Source organism: Macaca fascicularis, chromosome 12 (assembly GCF_037993035.2).
Source record: "Macaca fascicularis isolate 582-1 chromosome 12, T2T-MFA8v1.1".
In the NCBI taxonomy this organism is placed as follows: Eukaryota; Metazoa; Chordata; class Mammalia; order Primates; family Cercopithecidae; genus Macaca; species Macaca fascicularis.
In genome coordinates, this window is record NC_088386.1 from 72,987,605 (window position 1) to 73,005,688 (window position 18,084).

The 18,084-nt window shown below is 37.3% G+C and overlaps 1 protein-coding gene across 4 annotated transcripts in view; it reads left to right on the plus strand.

Moving 5' to 3' along the window:
• Positions 1-18,084, plus strand: part of AGPS (alkylglycerone phosphate synthase) — a 160,267-nt gene that overhangs the window by 63,527 nt on the left and 78,656 nt on the right. For 3 of the 4 annotated variants that reach the window (XM_005573575.4, XM_045367311.2, XM_074009508.1), the window contains exons 9-10: positions 10,782-10,907; positions 17,292-17,400. In XM_005573575.4, the coding sequence (XP_005573632.2) occupies positions 10,782-10,907; positions 17,292-17,400 (235 nt within the window). The remainder of the gene's footprint in view (positions 1-10,781; positions 10,908-17,291; positions 17,401-18,084) is intronic. The other variant, XR_012421267.1, reaches the window with a different exon arrangement.

The following is an 18,084-nucleotide window of genomic DNA, read 5'->3' on the forward strand; positions in this document are numbered from 1 at the left end:
ACGAGGTCAGGAGATCGAGACTATCCTGGCTAACATGGTGAAACCCCGTCTCTACTAAAAATACAAAAAACTAGCCGGGCGTGGTGGCGGGCGCCTGTAGTCTCAGCTACTTGGGAGGCTGAGGCGGGAGAATGGCGTGAACCCGGGAGGCGGAGCTTGCAGTGAGCCGAGATCACGCCACTGCACTCCAGCCTGGGAGACACAGCGAGACTCCGTCTCAAAAAAAAAAAAAAAAAAAAAAAAAAAAAAAAAATTGTCAGTTTCTGGTTGTTCTTTAATAGTGCATAAAAATACAGTTTTTTAAAATACTGATCTTATATCCTGCAACTTTACTAAATTCACTAAATTTTAACAAGCATTTTTTTGTATATCTCGTTGGATTTTTTACATAGATGGCTATGTTGTGTGTGAGTAAGAACAGTTTTCTTTCTTTCTTTCCAATCTGTTTGCCTTTTTTTCTTTTTCTCACCTGATTGTACCGGCCAGATAATGTTGAAAGTAAGTGAGACTTGTTCCTGATTTAGGAGAGATGTGTTCAGTCCTTTACTATTAAGTATTTGTTAACTATAGGTGTTTTTTGTAGATACCCTTTATCAAGTTGAAGAAGTCCCTTTCTTGTGTTAGTTTATAGAGTTTTAATTAGGAATGGATGATGGATTTGTGAAAGAAAATGTTATTTTGTGTCTTATAGTAGAGGTTAAGTTGAAGTAATTTATTTGAGTTCAGTCTTATTTTCTAAAGTAGAAAATCAGTGCTAATTTTTTTTCCCAATTATTGCTTTAGTGACATGCCACAAATTTTGATATATTTGTTTTCATTAATTTGAAAATATTTTCTACTTTTTTGATTTTTTTCTTTGATCCATGGTTTATTCACCATGTATATATGTTATTTAGTTCCCAATTATTTTGGGATTTTTCCAGATATCTTTCTGTCATTGATTTCTATATTCTGTTGTGTTCAGAAAACATGCTTGATATGACTTGAATCCTTTCAAATTTATTGCTACTTGTTTTATGGCCCACAGTACAGCCTATTTTTAAAATGTTCCATGTGCACTTGCAAAGAATGTGCTTTCCTGCTGCTGTTTGGTGGAGTAGTCTTTAAATGTCTGTTAGGTGAGATTGACTTATAATGTAATTCAGATATCTTATATTTTTTATTTTCTGTCTACTTGTTCTGTCAGTTATTGAAGGGGGATATTAAAACCTCCAACAATAATTGTAGATTTGTATATTTCTTCTTGTAGTTCTATTTTTGCTTGGTATATTTTAAAGCTCGATTATTAGGGGGATAAATGTTCAGGATTGTTATGGCTTCTTGATTAATTGACCCTTTTGTCATTATGAAATGACCTCCTTTATTTGTGATAACATGCTTTGCTCTGAAATCTGCTTTTTCTGATATTAAAATAGCTATTGGAGTTTTCTTAGCATATCTTTTTGCTTTTTCCATTATTTTACTTTTAATTAGTTTGTATCTTTATATTTAGAATGTTTTTCTTATAGGCAGCATATAATTGGTTCTTTTCTTTTTATCTAATTTGACAATCACTACCTTTTCATTGAGGTGTTTAGATCATTTATCTTCAGTGTGATTTATTGTGGTTTAGTTTAAATCTGTCATCTTACTATTCATTTTCTGTATTTCCCATCTGTTTTTGTTTTTCTTTTCCTCTTTTACTGCCTTTTTGGGATTTTAAAAAAATGATATGTTTTATCTCTTTAGTTTCTTTAGTAGCTTTAAATTTTTGTTTTGTTTTTAGGATTTGTAGTATACATCTTTAACTTGTATCAGCTACCTTTGAGTGATACTGTAAGACTTTGCAGTATCATTTAAAAAATTTAAATAATATGAAAGTATCTTGTGTATTTACCCATCTAGTTAACCTTTCCAATACCCTTAATTTTGTCTGATGTTATTTGCCTTCTGCTTGAAGGACTTCTTTTAACATGACTTTAGTGTGGGTCTCCTGTTGGCAAATTCTAATTTTGTCTGAAAATGTCTTTCTTTCACCTTTGTTTTTAAAGAAGATATTTGAAGTGAGTATATAATTGTAGATTGATAGTCTTTCAGCAGTACAAAGATGTTGCTCCACTGTTACCTCACTTTATTGCTTTTCATGAGATATCTGATATTATCTTTGTCTTTGTTTCTGTGTATGTAATATGTTTTTTTCCCCGCTGGCTACTTTTTTTTTTCCTTTGAGACAGAGTTTCGCTCTTGTTGCCCAGGCTGGAGTGCAATGGCACGATCTTGGCTCACTCAACCTCCGCCTCCCAGGTTCAAGTGATTCTCCTGCCTCAGCCTCCAGAGTAACTAGGATTACAGGCATGCACCACATGCCTGGCTAATACTATATTTTTAGTAGAGATGGGGTTTCACCATGTTGGTCAGGCTGGTCTAAAACTCCTGACCTCTGGTGATCCCCCACCTCAGCCTCCCAAAATGCTGGGATTATAGGCATGAGCCACCACACCCAGCCTGGGTTGCAGACTTTATGATGCTTAACCTAAATACTTCAGCACCATCTCCTAAAAACAGAAGAATAGTGTTCTTCTTTATAACTACAATACCATTATCATGTCTAAGAAAATCAGTAGTAATTTCTTTTTTTTTTTTTTTTTTTTTTGAGACAGAGTCTCGCTCTGTCGCCCAGCAGGCTGGAGTGCGTCCCAACCTCTGCCTCCTGGGTTCAAGTGATTCTCCCGCCTCAGCCTCCTGAGTAGCTGGGATTACAGGCATGAGCCACCATGCCCGGCTAATTTTGTAGTTTTAGTAGAGACGGCGTTTCTCCATGTTGGTCAGGCTGGTCTTAAACTCCCGACCTCAGGTGATTTCGCCCGCCTAAGCCTCCCAAAGTGCTGGGATTACAGGCGTGAGTCACTGTGCCTGGCCCCCTCTGGCTACTTTTAAGATTTTCGTGTTATTACTGGTTTGAGCAATTTGATTGTCATGGACCTTGGTGTAGTTTTTCTCTGTGTTTCTTTTGTTGAGGATTTGTTAAGCTTTTTTGATTTGTGGCTTTATAGTTTTCATCTAATTTTGACAAACTTTGTCCATTATTTCTTCAACTATCCAACAAACCCCCCTCCCCGCCGACCTTTAGGGACTCTGTTTACTCACTTATTAGGCTCTTGAAGTTCCACAGCTCACTGCTACTCTTTTCATTTTTTTCTTTTAGTTCCTGTTGCCATGTCTTGAAGTTCACTACTGTTTTATTTTGCTATGTCTTTTCTGCTCTTAATCCCATTAAATATATTTTTAATTTCAGACATTATATTTTTCATCTCCAGATGTTTAATTTGGGTCTTTTTATATGTTGCATGTCTCTACTTAACTTTTTGAACATATGGAATACAATTATAATAACTGTTTTAATGTTCTTGTCAGCTGTGTCTAACATGTGTGTTAGTTCTGGATTGGTTTTGATTTTCACCCCATAATGATTATGGGGTGTTTTCCCACTTCTTTGTAGCTTGATAATTTTTATTTTTTAATTTTATTTTTATTATATGTATATATTTTTTATTTTTATTTTTAATTTTATATTTTTAATTTTGAATGGTAATTTTTGATTAGATGGTAGCCATTGTGAATTTTGATGTTTTTCAATTCTACAAATATTCTTCAGTTTTTTTCCCGGGATGCACTTATTTGGAAACAGTTGATCCTTTAGTTGTTGCTTTTATGATCTTTTGCTTTTTTCAGTCTGAGGCTAATTATTTTCCACTATTGTGGTATGACATTCTTGGGTATCCTACCTAATATTCTATGAATTAAGAGTTTTCTCACTTGGGCTAGTGGAAACAGGTACTGTTTCTGGCCCTCTGTGAGTGCTGGCACTGTTCTCTAATCTACTGGTGTCCAACCCTTTGAATGTGAGGACTTTGGTGGCAGATATCATGAAAATTATGCATAGACCTTTTTTTTTTTTAAGCTCGTCAGCTATTGTTAGTGTTAGTGTATTTTATGGGTGGCCCAAGACAATTCTTCTTCTTTCAGTGTGGCCCAGGGAAGCCAAAAGATTGGACACCCGTGCTCTAATCCATCTAGATTATTTCTTCCTCTGATCTTTGGTATTTCACTCACTTGCATTTACGTTTCAGTACTCTGCTGAAGACCTGAGGGGTATGCTCTGCAGCTCTCCAGGCATCTTTCTTTGTGCTGCTTTTTTCTGTACTTTTTCCTATGAACTCTAAATGCCTTGATTGCCCACAGCTCTATGCTCAATCTCAACTCAGTGTTTGCCAAGTTCAGCCTGGATTCTGTTTCCGTGGAGTGCTAAACTAGGGTCAAGTCACAGTGCTCACTACCTTTGTTTACTTTCTCATAGGGATCACCATCCTTCCTGACTGCATGTTCAGTGTTTGAAAACTTTTTTTTTTCTTTTTTAAAATACAGGAATGGGGTCTCGCTATGTTGTCCAGGTTGGTCTTGAGCTCCTGGCATCAAGTGATCCTCCCACCTCAGCCTCCTAAAGTGTTAGGATTACAGGCGTGAGCCACCATGCCTGCCTGTTTCTTCTATTTTTCTGTGTTTTAGTCTTTTTAGGTAGGAGGGTAAATCCTAGCTCCTTTTACTTCAGTTTGGGTAGAGGGGGAAGTTCCTGCTTTGCTTTTTATTTTTTTCATCACACTTCTAATTTTTCTGTATAATTTAATGATGATTCTTACTAATTTCAGTTTGCTTTACTATTTCTCCTTTTTTTTTTTTTAGCAGCATATACATTTTTCTCAATATTTCTCTATAATATAAACACCATAATTTAGGGATTTTTAAAGTGATATATCTGAAGCTCAACTCATAGTCAATAAATATTTGTTGTTTCAGTATTGAATTGGAACACAAGTGAGATAAAGTTTTTATTCCCGTAGAGCTTCATGGCACATGGTAAATGGTTAATGAACACAGTTATTTTTATCTAGCATAGTATGGGGCAGAGATGTTATTTTATTAAAAAAGAAATCTTGAGTCAGGCATGGTGGCTTATGACTATAATTCCAGCACTTTGGGAGGCCAAAGCAGGAGGAATGCTTGAGCCCAGGATTTGAGGCTGCAATGAGCCATGATTGTGCCATTATACTCCAGTTTGGGAGACAGAGTGAGACACTTCCTCAGGGAACGTGGGGGATGAATGTTTGATTAATTGTATGAGTAAATCTGTGGACCTTTCTTCAGCAAATTTTTCTTACCAGCTAATGGCATTAACAGAGACACAGACCTTTAAAGGAGAAAGTGGCCAAATGTATATGATCTTAGATACCATTTATTAAGCACTTACTATGCACCAGCAATTGTTCCTCACTAAATTTGCATATTGTGGTATACTGTGGTATGCAAATTTTCTAGCAACAATAAATGACAAGTTTCAAACCCAGGGATTTTTGTTTGTTTTCTTAAACTTTTTGGCAAGAAAAACCCAGGTTTTCAACCATTACACTTTCTTCACTTATTTAGTAGGAAGTTAGTAAGATTTTAAAGAAGTAAATTTAAAGTGGTGTGGTAGAGCTCCTTCAGCATGGGGAACATCTGTTTTTTTTGGTATCTTTATCTTTTGCTTTACACAATTCCTGGTATATAGTACCTTCTTGTAATTGGAGAAGGTAATGAAGTAACCTCCCAGACAAAATAAACAAATTAATAGTATATATAATATTGGATATACTGATAGAAATAAAGTGTAACACCCCACTGTCAATACTAGACAGGTCAATGAGACAGAAAATTAACAAGGATATTCAGGACTTGAACTCAGCTCTGGACCAAGCACAGCTAATAGACATCTACAGAGCTCTCCACCCCAAATCAACAGAATATATATTCTTCTCAGTACCTCATTGCACTTATTCTAAAATTGACCACATAATTGGAAGTAAAACACTCCTCAGCAAATGCAAAAGAACAGAAATCATAACAGTCTCTCAGACCACAGTGCAATCAAATTAGAACTCAGGATTAAGAAACTCACTCAAAACTGCACAACTACATGGAAACTGAACAACCTGCTCTTGAATGACTACTGGATAAATAACTAAATGAAGGCAGAAATAAAGCTGTTCTTTGAAACCAGTGAGAACGAAGACACAATGTACCAGAATTTCTGGGACACATCTAAAGCAGTGTGTAGAGGGAAATTTATGGCACTAAATGCCCACAAGAGAAAGCAGGAAAGATCTAAAATTGACACCCTAACATCAAAATTAAAAGAACTAGAGAAGCAACAGCAAACAAATTCAAACGCTAGCAGAAGACATGAAATAACTAAGATCAGAGCAGAACTGAAGGAGATAGAGACACAAAAAACCCTTCAAAAAATCAATGAATCCAGGAACTGTTTTTTGAAAATATCAACAAAATAGACCGCTAGCCAGACTAATAAAGAAGAAAAGAGAGAAGAACCAAATACATGCAATAAAAAAATCTGTGGGGATATCTCCACTGATCCCACAGAAATACAAACTACCATCAGAGAATACTATAAACGCCTCTACACAAATCAACTAGAAAATCTAGAAGAAATGGATAAATTCCTGGACACATACACCCTCCCAAGTCTAAGCCAGGAAGAAGTCAAATCCCTGAATAAACCAATAAGAAGTCCTGAAATTGAGGCAGTAATTAATAGCCTACCAACCAAAAAAAGTACAGGACTAGATGGATTCACAGCCGAATTATACCAGAGATGCAAAGAGGAGCTGGTACCATTCCTTCTGAAACTATTCCGGGCAGAGACACAACAAAAAAAGAAAAATTCAGACCAACATCCCTGATGAACATTGATACGAAAATCCTCAATAAAATACTGACAAACCAAACAAATCCAGCAGCACATCAAAAACCTTATCCACTGCAAGCAAGTTGGCTTCATACCTGGGATGTAAGGCTGGTTCAACATATGCAAATCAACCAACATAATCCATCACAGAAACAGAACCAATGACAAAAACCACATGATAATCTCAATAGATGCAGAAAAGGCCTTCGATAAAATTCAGCACCCCTTCATTCTAAAAACTCTCAATAAACTAGGTATCGATGGAACGTATCTCGAAATATTAAGAGCTATTTATGACAAACCCACAGCCAATATCATAGTGAATGGGCAAAAACTGGAAGCATTCCCTTTGAAAACTGGCACAAGACAAGGATGCCCTCTCTCACCACTCCTATTCAACATAGTATTGGAAGTTCTGGCCAGGGCAATCAGGCAAGAGAAAGAAATAAAGGGTATTCAGATAGGAAGAGAGGAAGTCAAATTGTCTCTGTTTGCAGATGACATGATTGTATATTTAGAAAACTCCATCGTCTCAGCCCAATATCTCCTTAAGCTGATAAACAACTTCAGCAGAGTCTCAGGATACAAAATCAATGTGCAAAAGTCACAAGCATTCCTAGACACCAATAACAGACAAACAGAGAGCCAAATCATGAGTGAACTCCCATTCACAGTTGCTACTAAGAGACTAAAATACGTACAAATACAACTTACAAGGGATGTGAAGGACCTCTTCAAGGAGAACTACAAACCACTGCTCAAGGAAATAAAAGAGGACACAAACAGATGCAAAAACATTCCATGCTCATGGATGGGAAGAATCAATATCATGAAAATGGCCATACTGCCCAAAGTAATTTATAGATGCAATGCTATTCCTATCAAGCTACCACTGACTTTCTTCACAGAATTGGAAAAAACTACTTTATACTTCATATGGAACCAAAAAAGAGCCCACGTAGCCAAGACAATCCTGGGCAAGAAGAATAAAGCTGGAGGCATCACGCTACCTGACTTCAAACTATACTACAAGGCTACAGTAACCAAAACAGCATGGTACTGGTACCAAAACAGATATATAGACCAATGGGAAAGAACGCAGGCCTCAGAAATAACACTATGCATCTACAACCATCTGATCTTTGACAAACCGGATACACACAAGCAATGGGGGAAAGATTCCCTATTTAAGCAATGATGTTGGGAAAACTGGCTAGCCATATGCAGAAAACTGAAACTGGACCTCTTCCTTACATCTTATACAAAAATCAACTCAAGATGGATCAAAGACTTAAACGTAAGACCTAGGACCATAAAAATCCTAGAAGAAAACCTGGGCAATACCATTCAGGACATAGGCATGAGCAAAGGCTTCATGTCTAAAACACCAAAAGCAATGGCAACAAAAGCCAAAAGTGATAAATGGGGTCTAATTAAACTAAAGAGCTGCTGCACAGCAAAAGAAACTATCATCAGAGTGAACAGACAACCTACAGAATGGGGGAAAATTTTTGCAATCTATCCATCTGACAAAGGGCTAATATCCAGAATCTACAAAGAACATAAACAAATTTACAAGAAAAAAACAACCCTGTCGAAAAATATGCAACTGATATGAACAGACACTTTTCAAAAGAAGACATTTATGCAGCCAACAGACATAAAAAAAATGCTCATCATCACTGGTCATTAGCAAAATGCAAATCAAAACCACAATGAGATACCATCTCACGCCAATTAGAATGGTGATCAATAAAAAGTCAGGAAACAACAGATGCTGGAGAGGTTGTGGAAAAATAGGAATGCTTTTATGCTGTTGGTAGGAGTGTAAATTAGTTCAACCATTGTGGAAGACGGTGTGGCAATTCCTCAAGGATCTAGAACTAGAAATACCATTTGACCCAGCAATCCCATTATTGGGCATATACCCGAAGGATTATAAATCAGCCTACGATAAAGACACATGCACATGTATGTTTATTGCATCACTATACACAATAGGGAAGACTTGGGACCAACCCAAATGTCCATCAATGATAGAATGGATTAAGAAAATGTGGCATATATACACCATGGAATACTATGCAGCCATAAAAATGGATGAGTTCATGTCGTTTGCAGGGACAGGGATAAAGCTGGAAACCATCATTCTCAGCAAACTGTCACAAGATCAGAAAACCAAACACCACATGTTCTCACTCATAAGTGTGAGTTGAACAATGAGAACACATGGATACAGGGAGGGGAACATCACACACTAGGGCCTGCAATGGGGTGGGAGGCTAGGGGAGGGATAACATTAGGAGAAATACTTAATGTAGATGATGGGTTGATGGGTGCAGCAAACCACCATGTCACATGTATACCTATGTAACAAAACTGCACGTTCTGCACGTGTAACCCAGAACTTAAAGTATAATAATAAAAACAATGCAAGTAAGAGGTACCACTTGGGGAACCATCAGTTAAAACAAGTGGTTTAACTGTTTCCCATCTGTGAAAATAGGAATAATAATAGTGTCAGCTTCATAGGGTTGTTGAGCAGATTAAATGAATTAACACACCTACAAAAAAAAAAAAAAAATAGTTAAAGTGTGTACTAAATGATTTGCTTCTGTATAATGTCGAAGTTTGTTTTGTCATGAGAGTATGTGAAACCTGTCTTTGCTGTACCTGGTACATCTTAGGGCTCCATGAATATCTTTTCTTCTTTTCCCAATTTCATAAAATTGAGTAAAAGGTTATGTTTTAAAAGAAAATTGAGGAACAGTAGTGTTTTAAGAGAAAATAATTTGTAGTATTTTGTTTGGAGATGGAGTTAGGGAAGAAATATTATGTAACAGTCTGATAATCTTCATTTATCATAAATAAATGGCTCTTCAGCCATTTAAGCTTCTTTTTTATAGATGGATATTAACCTCTTAAATCTAAATAACATACTGAATATTTAGTGGAGAAACTTATTATATAACAGTTGATGTCTTTTAAAATCTTGTTTTCCTAGCAGCAAAATTAGAATAGATAGATAATTTGTATTGCTGATATGCAAAACCTAACAAATTATATTTAACCTGATAGGCTTTCATATTTCGGATTACAACTTTCACACCATACTTAAATACAAATATACAGATGTGGCTGATATATTCTACATCTCTGCGTGGCTTACTTGAAAAATAGAACAGTTGCTTAACTGGATGACTATCAAAATGGTCAACACAGATTGATGGGCTTGAGTGCAGCAGACAGCGGGTATGCAGATGGTGGTGTCTGTACCGTTTGAGAAGAGATGGCTGAGTCTTTAAAATGATTTCACTGGAATGGCTTTGGTGGTGTTGCAATAAAGGGCATCTATTCAATCTCAGGTGCTGTGCAGATGGCAAAGCCAAGATAACGTAGAAAAATGAGAAACAAGTGACTATTTAATGTACAGTAATGCATGATCTGCATCACAAGTAAATGACAGTATTACATGCAGGAAACCTAGCCAGATGCCTGTACATTAAAACACATGACTCCTTGAGAGAATTAAATACAGGCAATTTGCTCAGATTTTCTGCAGGCCTGCTGCATATTACATTAGGGTAGAGAGAACAAGAGATTAAGTGCTTTATTTATTGAAAGTGTTTAGGTAAAGTTGGCAGTTAATTAAACATAATCCAATCTCCATATATTTAAATTACCTCTTTGTAGAAAAGTGGGGAAGAACAGCTGGCCTTAAAACAAAAGGATGTAAGGAGTATGATTATCTGGTGAACCTGTGAAAACTAGAACTTCTTTTAGACTACATTTTTCAATTTTGTAACATTTTCCAGTAGGCAAAAGCTTAAAAAAAATGTTTAGGACTAGTGTGATGAAAGTATCTTTTTTTTTTTGCTATGTAGGAATTAATAAATTCAAATATCAATGACATGGAAATTTTAAAGTGAGAGGAGTTAATGTGTTGAATGCTGTGTGTAATGGGACCATTTTCACTGTAAAATGTTACATTTTTGTTTTTCAGCTTAAAGAAAGTGGTTATTGTACAGGTCATGAACCAGATTCCCTGGAGTTCAGTACTGTAGGAGGATGGGTATCTACTCGGGCATCAGGCATGAAGAAGAATATCTATGGCAATATCGAGGACCTGGTAAATATTTTTCTAGTTATTATGTAATAATTGATTAGTATATAGATATTACAAAATGATTAGAAGCTTTTAAAAATTAACAGTTGGGGCCAGGCACGGTGGCTCATGCCTGTAATCCCAGCATTTTGGGAGGCCGAGGCAGGCGGATCATGAGGTCAGGAGATTGAGACTGTGCTGGCTAACACGGTGAAACCCTGTCTCTACTAAAAATACAAAAAAAAATTAGCCGGACGTGGTGGCGGGCGCCTGTAGTCCCAGCTGCTTGCGAGGCTGAGGCAGGAGAATGGTGTGAACCTGGGAGGCGGAGCTTGCAGTGAACTGAAATTGTGCCCCTGCACTCCAGCCTGGGCGACAGAGTGAGACTGCATCTCAAAAAAAAAAAAAAAAAAAGAGTTGGACAGTAGATTTCCCCTCCCATAAGTATACTCCTTTTGACTATAACAACATTGAACATGTATAGTAGAAAGTTAACCAAAACACAACTGTGGTCATTATTTAAGGATGCCCCTTTTCAGGCGACTACGTTTTAAGCTTTGTAGATGTTTCACAGTATCCAGCTCATGAAATACAGTCAGCTCTCTATATCCACTGGTTTCGTATCCACAGATTCAACCAAATGCAGCTCAAAAATATTTGGAAAAAAAAAATAACAATACCACAAGGAAAATAATACAAAAAGTACAGTAGAACAACAATTTACATAGTATTTACATTGTATTAGATATTCATAAATATTCTAAAATGATTTAAAGCATGTGAGAGGATGTGCATAGGTGTTATGCAAATACTGTGCTGTTTTATGTAAGGGACTTGAGTACTATGGATTTCGGTATCCTTGAAGGTCCTAGAACCAGTTCTTTGGCGATACTGAGGGATGTCTGTATACAAATATTATTTTACAAGGCTTGTGGAAATGAAGTCTTCAACTCTACCATGATTTTAGTCCATTTACTTAGATGATTTCATTGTTGCTACTCTGTTTCCTTAGGAGATTTTGCATTTTTCTGAAAATAATTTTTCCTGTATAGAATTAAAAAGGCTGATTGAAATTGTTCTACCAAGTAGTGGTATGACCTGTCATGTTTTATGTTCACACTACTTTTTGTAGCTGATATGGTGCCACTTTGCTGGGAGTTAGTATAATAATAATATAAAATTCTGGGCACCCTAGTTAGGGATTAGGTATCATTTGTTCCATTTGTAGCTTTTTCAGTGATTAGTTGTGTGAATTTGTACAAATTGGTTTACCTTTCTAAACTTCAGTTTCCTCTTCTGTAAAATAGAATAATGATATTTGCTGCATAGAATTATTGTGAGGAGTAAAGGACATAAAATGAAAACTCAAAATCTCTGGTGTGTAGTAGGTGCTTCATAAATGTTGTTTCCTTATCGTCAATATTTTCATAGTAGTTTAAAAGAACTTTAATTTGAGACTATTAAATGATGTTCCCAACATTATTCCTGGAGCTGTTTAGCTTTGCTTTTGAAATCTAAAGTTTCCACATTTTCATCAATATCTTTGTTGATAGGAATATTAAATCTTTAATAAAATATGTTGGTTCTTTATAGTTAACACCAAGGAATTTAAAACTTTTGTCTATATTGTGAATAATACTTTTTAAATATTTCCATTATCCTATTTATTTTTCTTTATTCAGGACATTTAGAAAAGCACATTTTTCTTTTTGCAGTTAAAATAATCTAAATTCAGTTTTGGGGAGAAAATTTGATCCTTTTGCTATTGGATTATTAAGGACTTTATCAATGTTAAGCAAATATTTGGTAAACAGCTACATTTAGCACTGCGAAAACATGTAATTTAATCATTTTTTGGAGATATTTAAGGGATACAAAGTAAAAGTGTACATCCTAGTGTAATTGTTTGCATTAATAATTACTTAGCACATTTTATTTTATTTTATTTTTGTTTGTTTGTTTGTTTTTGAGACGGAATTTCGCTCTTGTTGCCCAGGCTGGAGTGCAATGGCGCAATCTCAGCTCACCACAACCTTTGCCTCCCGAGTTCAAGCGATTCTCCTGCCTCAGCCTCCAGAGTAGCTGGGATTACAGGCATGCGCCACCATGCCCAGCTCATTTTGTATTTTTAGTAGAGACAGGGTTTCTCCATGTTGGCCAGGCTGGTCTCGAACTCCAGACCTGAGGTAATCCTCCCACCTCAGCCTCCCAAAGTACTGGAATTACAGGCATGAGCCACCGCACCTGGCCAGCACATTTTATTTTTAACTTAAATTTTTAAACTCTGCAATATATAGTATCCTCTGAAGCTGTCTTAATTTATATTATTTGCTTTTGTGAAAATTTTACTAAAGTTGATAGTCTTTTAATACGTGTGGTTACAATGGAACCCATGAAAAAAATTAAGGAACATGTTAATATACTTCTTAACAGTGAATATTTAATTAAAGCACAGTAAATAATGATGCTCATAGCTTAGTTAACTGTTTGAAAAAAGTTGAAGATAGTTGTTTAGTCCAAATTTTTTAAAAATTTAAAAGTTTTAACATCTGAAGAATCAGAAGTCTGTGTACAGTGGGATAAACTTTTCATCTTAAATTCTGGTTCCCACTTGTTTTCAAGGTCATTTTAAGGAATTCCAACAATAGTCCATCTCAAATACTTAATTTAGTGAATGTCTCTTCACTAACCAATTTCCTGAGCATATCTGATTACACTTTCTTATGCTAGTGTTACAGAGCTGAAGCTCATCGCTATTAGTGGTAATCCATTGCTTCTGTGAAAGGAGCCTTGCTACATTCTTCAGTTATGAAGCACTATTAGAAGGAAAAACATTGACCTCTGTAGTGACAAAACCAAACTAAAAATTCTGGATCTTCACAAAAGAAAGTAAAGTATGATGCCGTGAGCATTTCATTTTGAAGAATTTTTGAAGAAAATGCTTCTTTTAAAATTATAATTGTGAATAGACAATTCAAGCAATTAGAAACTTGTTTTTTATTTAAAAATATTAATTACAGAAGTGTAAAAAATGTATGCTATAGCTGGGCATGGTAGTTCACACCTGTAATCCCAGCACTTTGAGAGGACAAGGCTTGAGGCCAGGAGTTGGAGACCAGGCTGGGCAACATAGCAAGATGTCATCTCTACAAAAAATTAAAAAATTAGCTGGGCATGGTAGCACATGCTGTAGCTCTAGCTACTCAGGAGGCTGGAGTGGGAGAATTGCTTGAGCCCAGGAGTTTGAAGTTACAGTGAGCTATCATCCCACCACTGCACTCCAGCCTGGGTGACAAAGCAAGACTCTATTGTTTTTTTTTTAAGTGTCATGTGTATATTAAATACATATCATTTTGAACACTTTTAACATCTTCGTATTCATCCTTCTGTCATGGGATTCTTGGGATGTCAGTTTTTTAGCCAGAAACCTCTGGCTGGCAGCACCTTTGCCCAAGTTTTGCTTGGGCCCACTAGGCTTGTTCAGCCCACTCGGCCTGGCAGGCTGTGCTTGGCTTATGCTACTGGTCTGGATCCCATGCTTGCCAACGACGAGCCAGGCACAGAGCAGTGAGGAGTGTGTGAATGAGTGAATGTGGAGTCTGGCCACAGCGCATAGCCAGGGACGCCAGTTGTGGCAGGACGGGCGGCTCCAGGCATTGGCTCCCTGCAAGGCTGCGGCTGGACCAGGCATACTGCAGGCAGCTTCCGTTGCTGGCACCAGGGAATGTGGTGGTGCCTGGAAGCTTGGAGACGCCAGGGACTGCAGAGCCCCAAAGAGTGTGTCATAGCCCTGGCTCAGGGAGCTCCTAGGTCTGGGCCACAGCTCTTCTCTCCTTCTCTCTCCTGCCTTTCCCTCTCACTGCCCTCCATGGGGCAAACAAGGGGTATGTTTCAGCCCTGTTTCTGTTACAGCTCTTTCAGCTCCGCCATTTGGCGAGTCGTGCATTTTTGTCCCACATCCAGGAAGAATGAGGTATGTAGACAAGTGGGGGTGAGCAAGGTGAAGGGGTGCTTTATCGAGTGACAAAACAGCTCAGAGGAGACCCATATTGGGTAGCTCCTTTCACAGGTAGGCCATCTTGACAAGCATCCAGCTCTCAGCAGAGAGCCCACAGTGGGTAGTTCCTTTCCACAGGCAGGGCATCCTGATGAGTGCTTAGCCCTCAGGAGAGAGGAGACACATAGTGGGTAGCTCCTCTCTGTCAGCAGGGCGTCCTGATGAGTGTCAGCTCTCAGCAGAGAGGAGATGCACAGTGGGTAGCTCCTTTCTGCAGACAGGTCATCTGATATCTGCCCAATTCTGGCTGAGTCCTGGGTTTTTATGGGGTTCAGAGAGGAGGAAGTGTGTGCTGATTGGCCCATGGATGGTTATGGGCAGTCCTGGAATAAGCATCATAAGTTCCCACTCTGGTCCATGGAACTGGCAGCACAGCCCCCCAGGCATCAGGCCCTCCCTGGCTTGAAGATGGGGTTTCACCAGGGACCGCACATTTCCGCCCAGGAGCCTGTCTGCCTCCTACAGCTGTTTATGGTTCCCAGATGCTCAGGCTGTTCATGCTGAGGGCCTCCTGCAGGCCAGTGCCAAGCTGCCCGCAACCCCCACTTATCCTCCCTTCTGTGCTTATTGGTGCCCAAAGTCCGGAGGCGGCTGAGGCAGCAGGGGGCTGGCATGTCAGCACTGCCCTGAGCATGCACACACCCGGCTGGATTGCACCAGCGTCCAGGCTCGGCCTCAGTTTTTCTCCAAGAATGGAGAGAAGCCAGGTAGTGGAAGCAGGCACTTCTGAGCCTGCAGGGGCCTGGGGATTCCCAGGCCCCCAAGAGTCTAGCGATGCCTGGGTCTGCAGCCACAGCTGGGTGGCTGCAGCTATGTCCAGGAGGGTGGGATTCCTGTGTGCTCCTGGCCCCCAAGAGCACAGGGATGCCTGGGTCCAGAGCCACAGCCGGGCTGCCGCAGCTGCACTCAGGAGTGCGAGGCTTTTGCTCTGCCAACTAGGAAGGGGGTGGGGCTTCGACCTGTTTCCGGCTCCTGTTGACTCTATGAAGTGCACAGCCCTGATCATGCCACCCCCACTGCAGCTGAAGTCTTTGCAGCAGCCACTCCAGATGAGCTGCTGGTGCCATCACTTCTAGAACTGTTTCTAGGCATACAATAAGCACATAAATATATCTAGTTTTTAATATAAAAAAGAGGACCATATGTGTTTAATCTGCTCTTTATGTTATCAATATATTAACATGTAAATGAACAGGTTTGCACCATCATTTTTAAAGAGTTATATAATTCTTTTATTGAGAATGCATGGTTTATTTAATTCCCTCTTAATGAACATTTAAATTATTCTTGATTTCAAAATTACAGAAAATAAAGGGAAAATAATCTTTTTAGTAATTTCTTTGGTATACATCTGTAATCATTTTCTTTGGGTAAGCTCCTTTAGTTGATTTGTTGGATGAAGAAGTTTATCCATTTTAGACTTTGGATCCTTACAGCCAAATTGCCCTGTAAAAATTTTGTACCAATTGACATTCTCACTAACACTATGAGAATCTTTGTATTTTACTGGACGTTTTATTTATGTTTTTGTATTTTGTTAATTGCTAGTGAATGTAAACTTTTAAAGGGTCCTCATTGGCAATTTTTATTTTGTATTTTGTGAATTGCTTATTGATGTTCTCTGCTCATTTCCTTCAATAATAAATAGACTGTTGTTATTTATCTGTCCAAAATTCATTCTAAAAATATGTTGGATTTTTACCTAACCGCTTCTGATTCCGATCTCAGGAACTATTTTTAGAGTGATCCTCCTTCCCCAGTGTACTTCCTTTCTCATTTGTATGATGAGTCACACATCTCTTTCCTTCTCTTAAAACTCAGTCATTGCTTCTGCTGCTTCATCCCAGTTTTGACCTGATCTTAGTTAATATTTAATTATTTTCATTGTTTTCTACTAAGTGGGATTGAAGGTGGGGATACAGCAAGAATAATTTTTTTTTTCTTAGAATTCTAATTGTCTAGTATTCATGCCTGACATGAATAATATGCTTCATCAAGATTATGATTATTGCTTAGTTTTTGAGTCCTTTAGTTCTGTGCCATATGGATAACCCTAAATTTGGTTTAAATAAATGTGTTATTCTGTTGTTCTTAAGATAATGAATATCCCTAAACCAATTTAAATCAAGCGATGTACAATCTTAGAATGGTTTTTCCCTCTTTTAAGGTTATATACAAATTTAACTTTAGTCTAAAAATTACTAAAAGATACTAGAATTCTTAAAAACATCACAATTTATTAACCCAATACTTTAAAAGTAGGTTTTACACAAATATATATGAATGTCTGTACATAGACACACATTCACTAACAGATGTCTAGAATTTACATCGTGTATTGTATTAAACAGGTGGTTCATATAAAAATGGTAACACCTAGAGGTATAATAGAAAAAAGCTGTCAAGGACCTCGTATGTCAACAGGCCCTGATATCCATCACTTCATCATGGGATCTGAAGGTAAATATAACTGTAAATTTATTAAGAAAAAATATGGGTTAGTCATGCAGTTTTGTGAAAATCTTTATATTGTGACATCAGATCTTTGAAAGACGTGTTTTATATGTTTAAGGAGTTTTTAAAATTTTTATTTTAAGACTATAAAGTTTTATTATGAGAACATCTGATGAAATTTCTTCTTACATTATGCTTTTTTATGTTTCTAGAGACAGCTTGATCTTTTAATTTTTATTTCAGAATTTTTCATGAGTTTCAGGAAAAGTGATCATCAGGATTTAAAATGGTTTATTTTGACATTTTGTATTATAGTATTCTTAAATTTTGTCAGAATTATCGGGGGAAAGGATTGATAAAGCATTATCTTATTGTCTTGTCTTTCTATAATTATGTCTTTTATAAAGTTAATTACTATTTGATTTTTAGAAGTAGAATTTAAAATTCTGCTGGTTCACATATATTTTAAACTTCTGTTGGTCTTTTAAGTTTTCACTACACAAATAGTATCATTTGCTTGATTACTTAATGCTGGGTAGATTTGAATGTAGTTCATCTCATCTAAAACATTTAAGTCCTGTGCAGATCTGGAAAGAAGTAACCTTAAAATAATTATTATGTAGGCATGGTGAATTGTATGGATAAAGTAAACATGGGCTTATTTTTCAATTTTTAGAGTGAGAGAGGGAC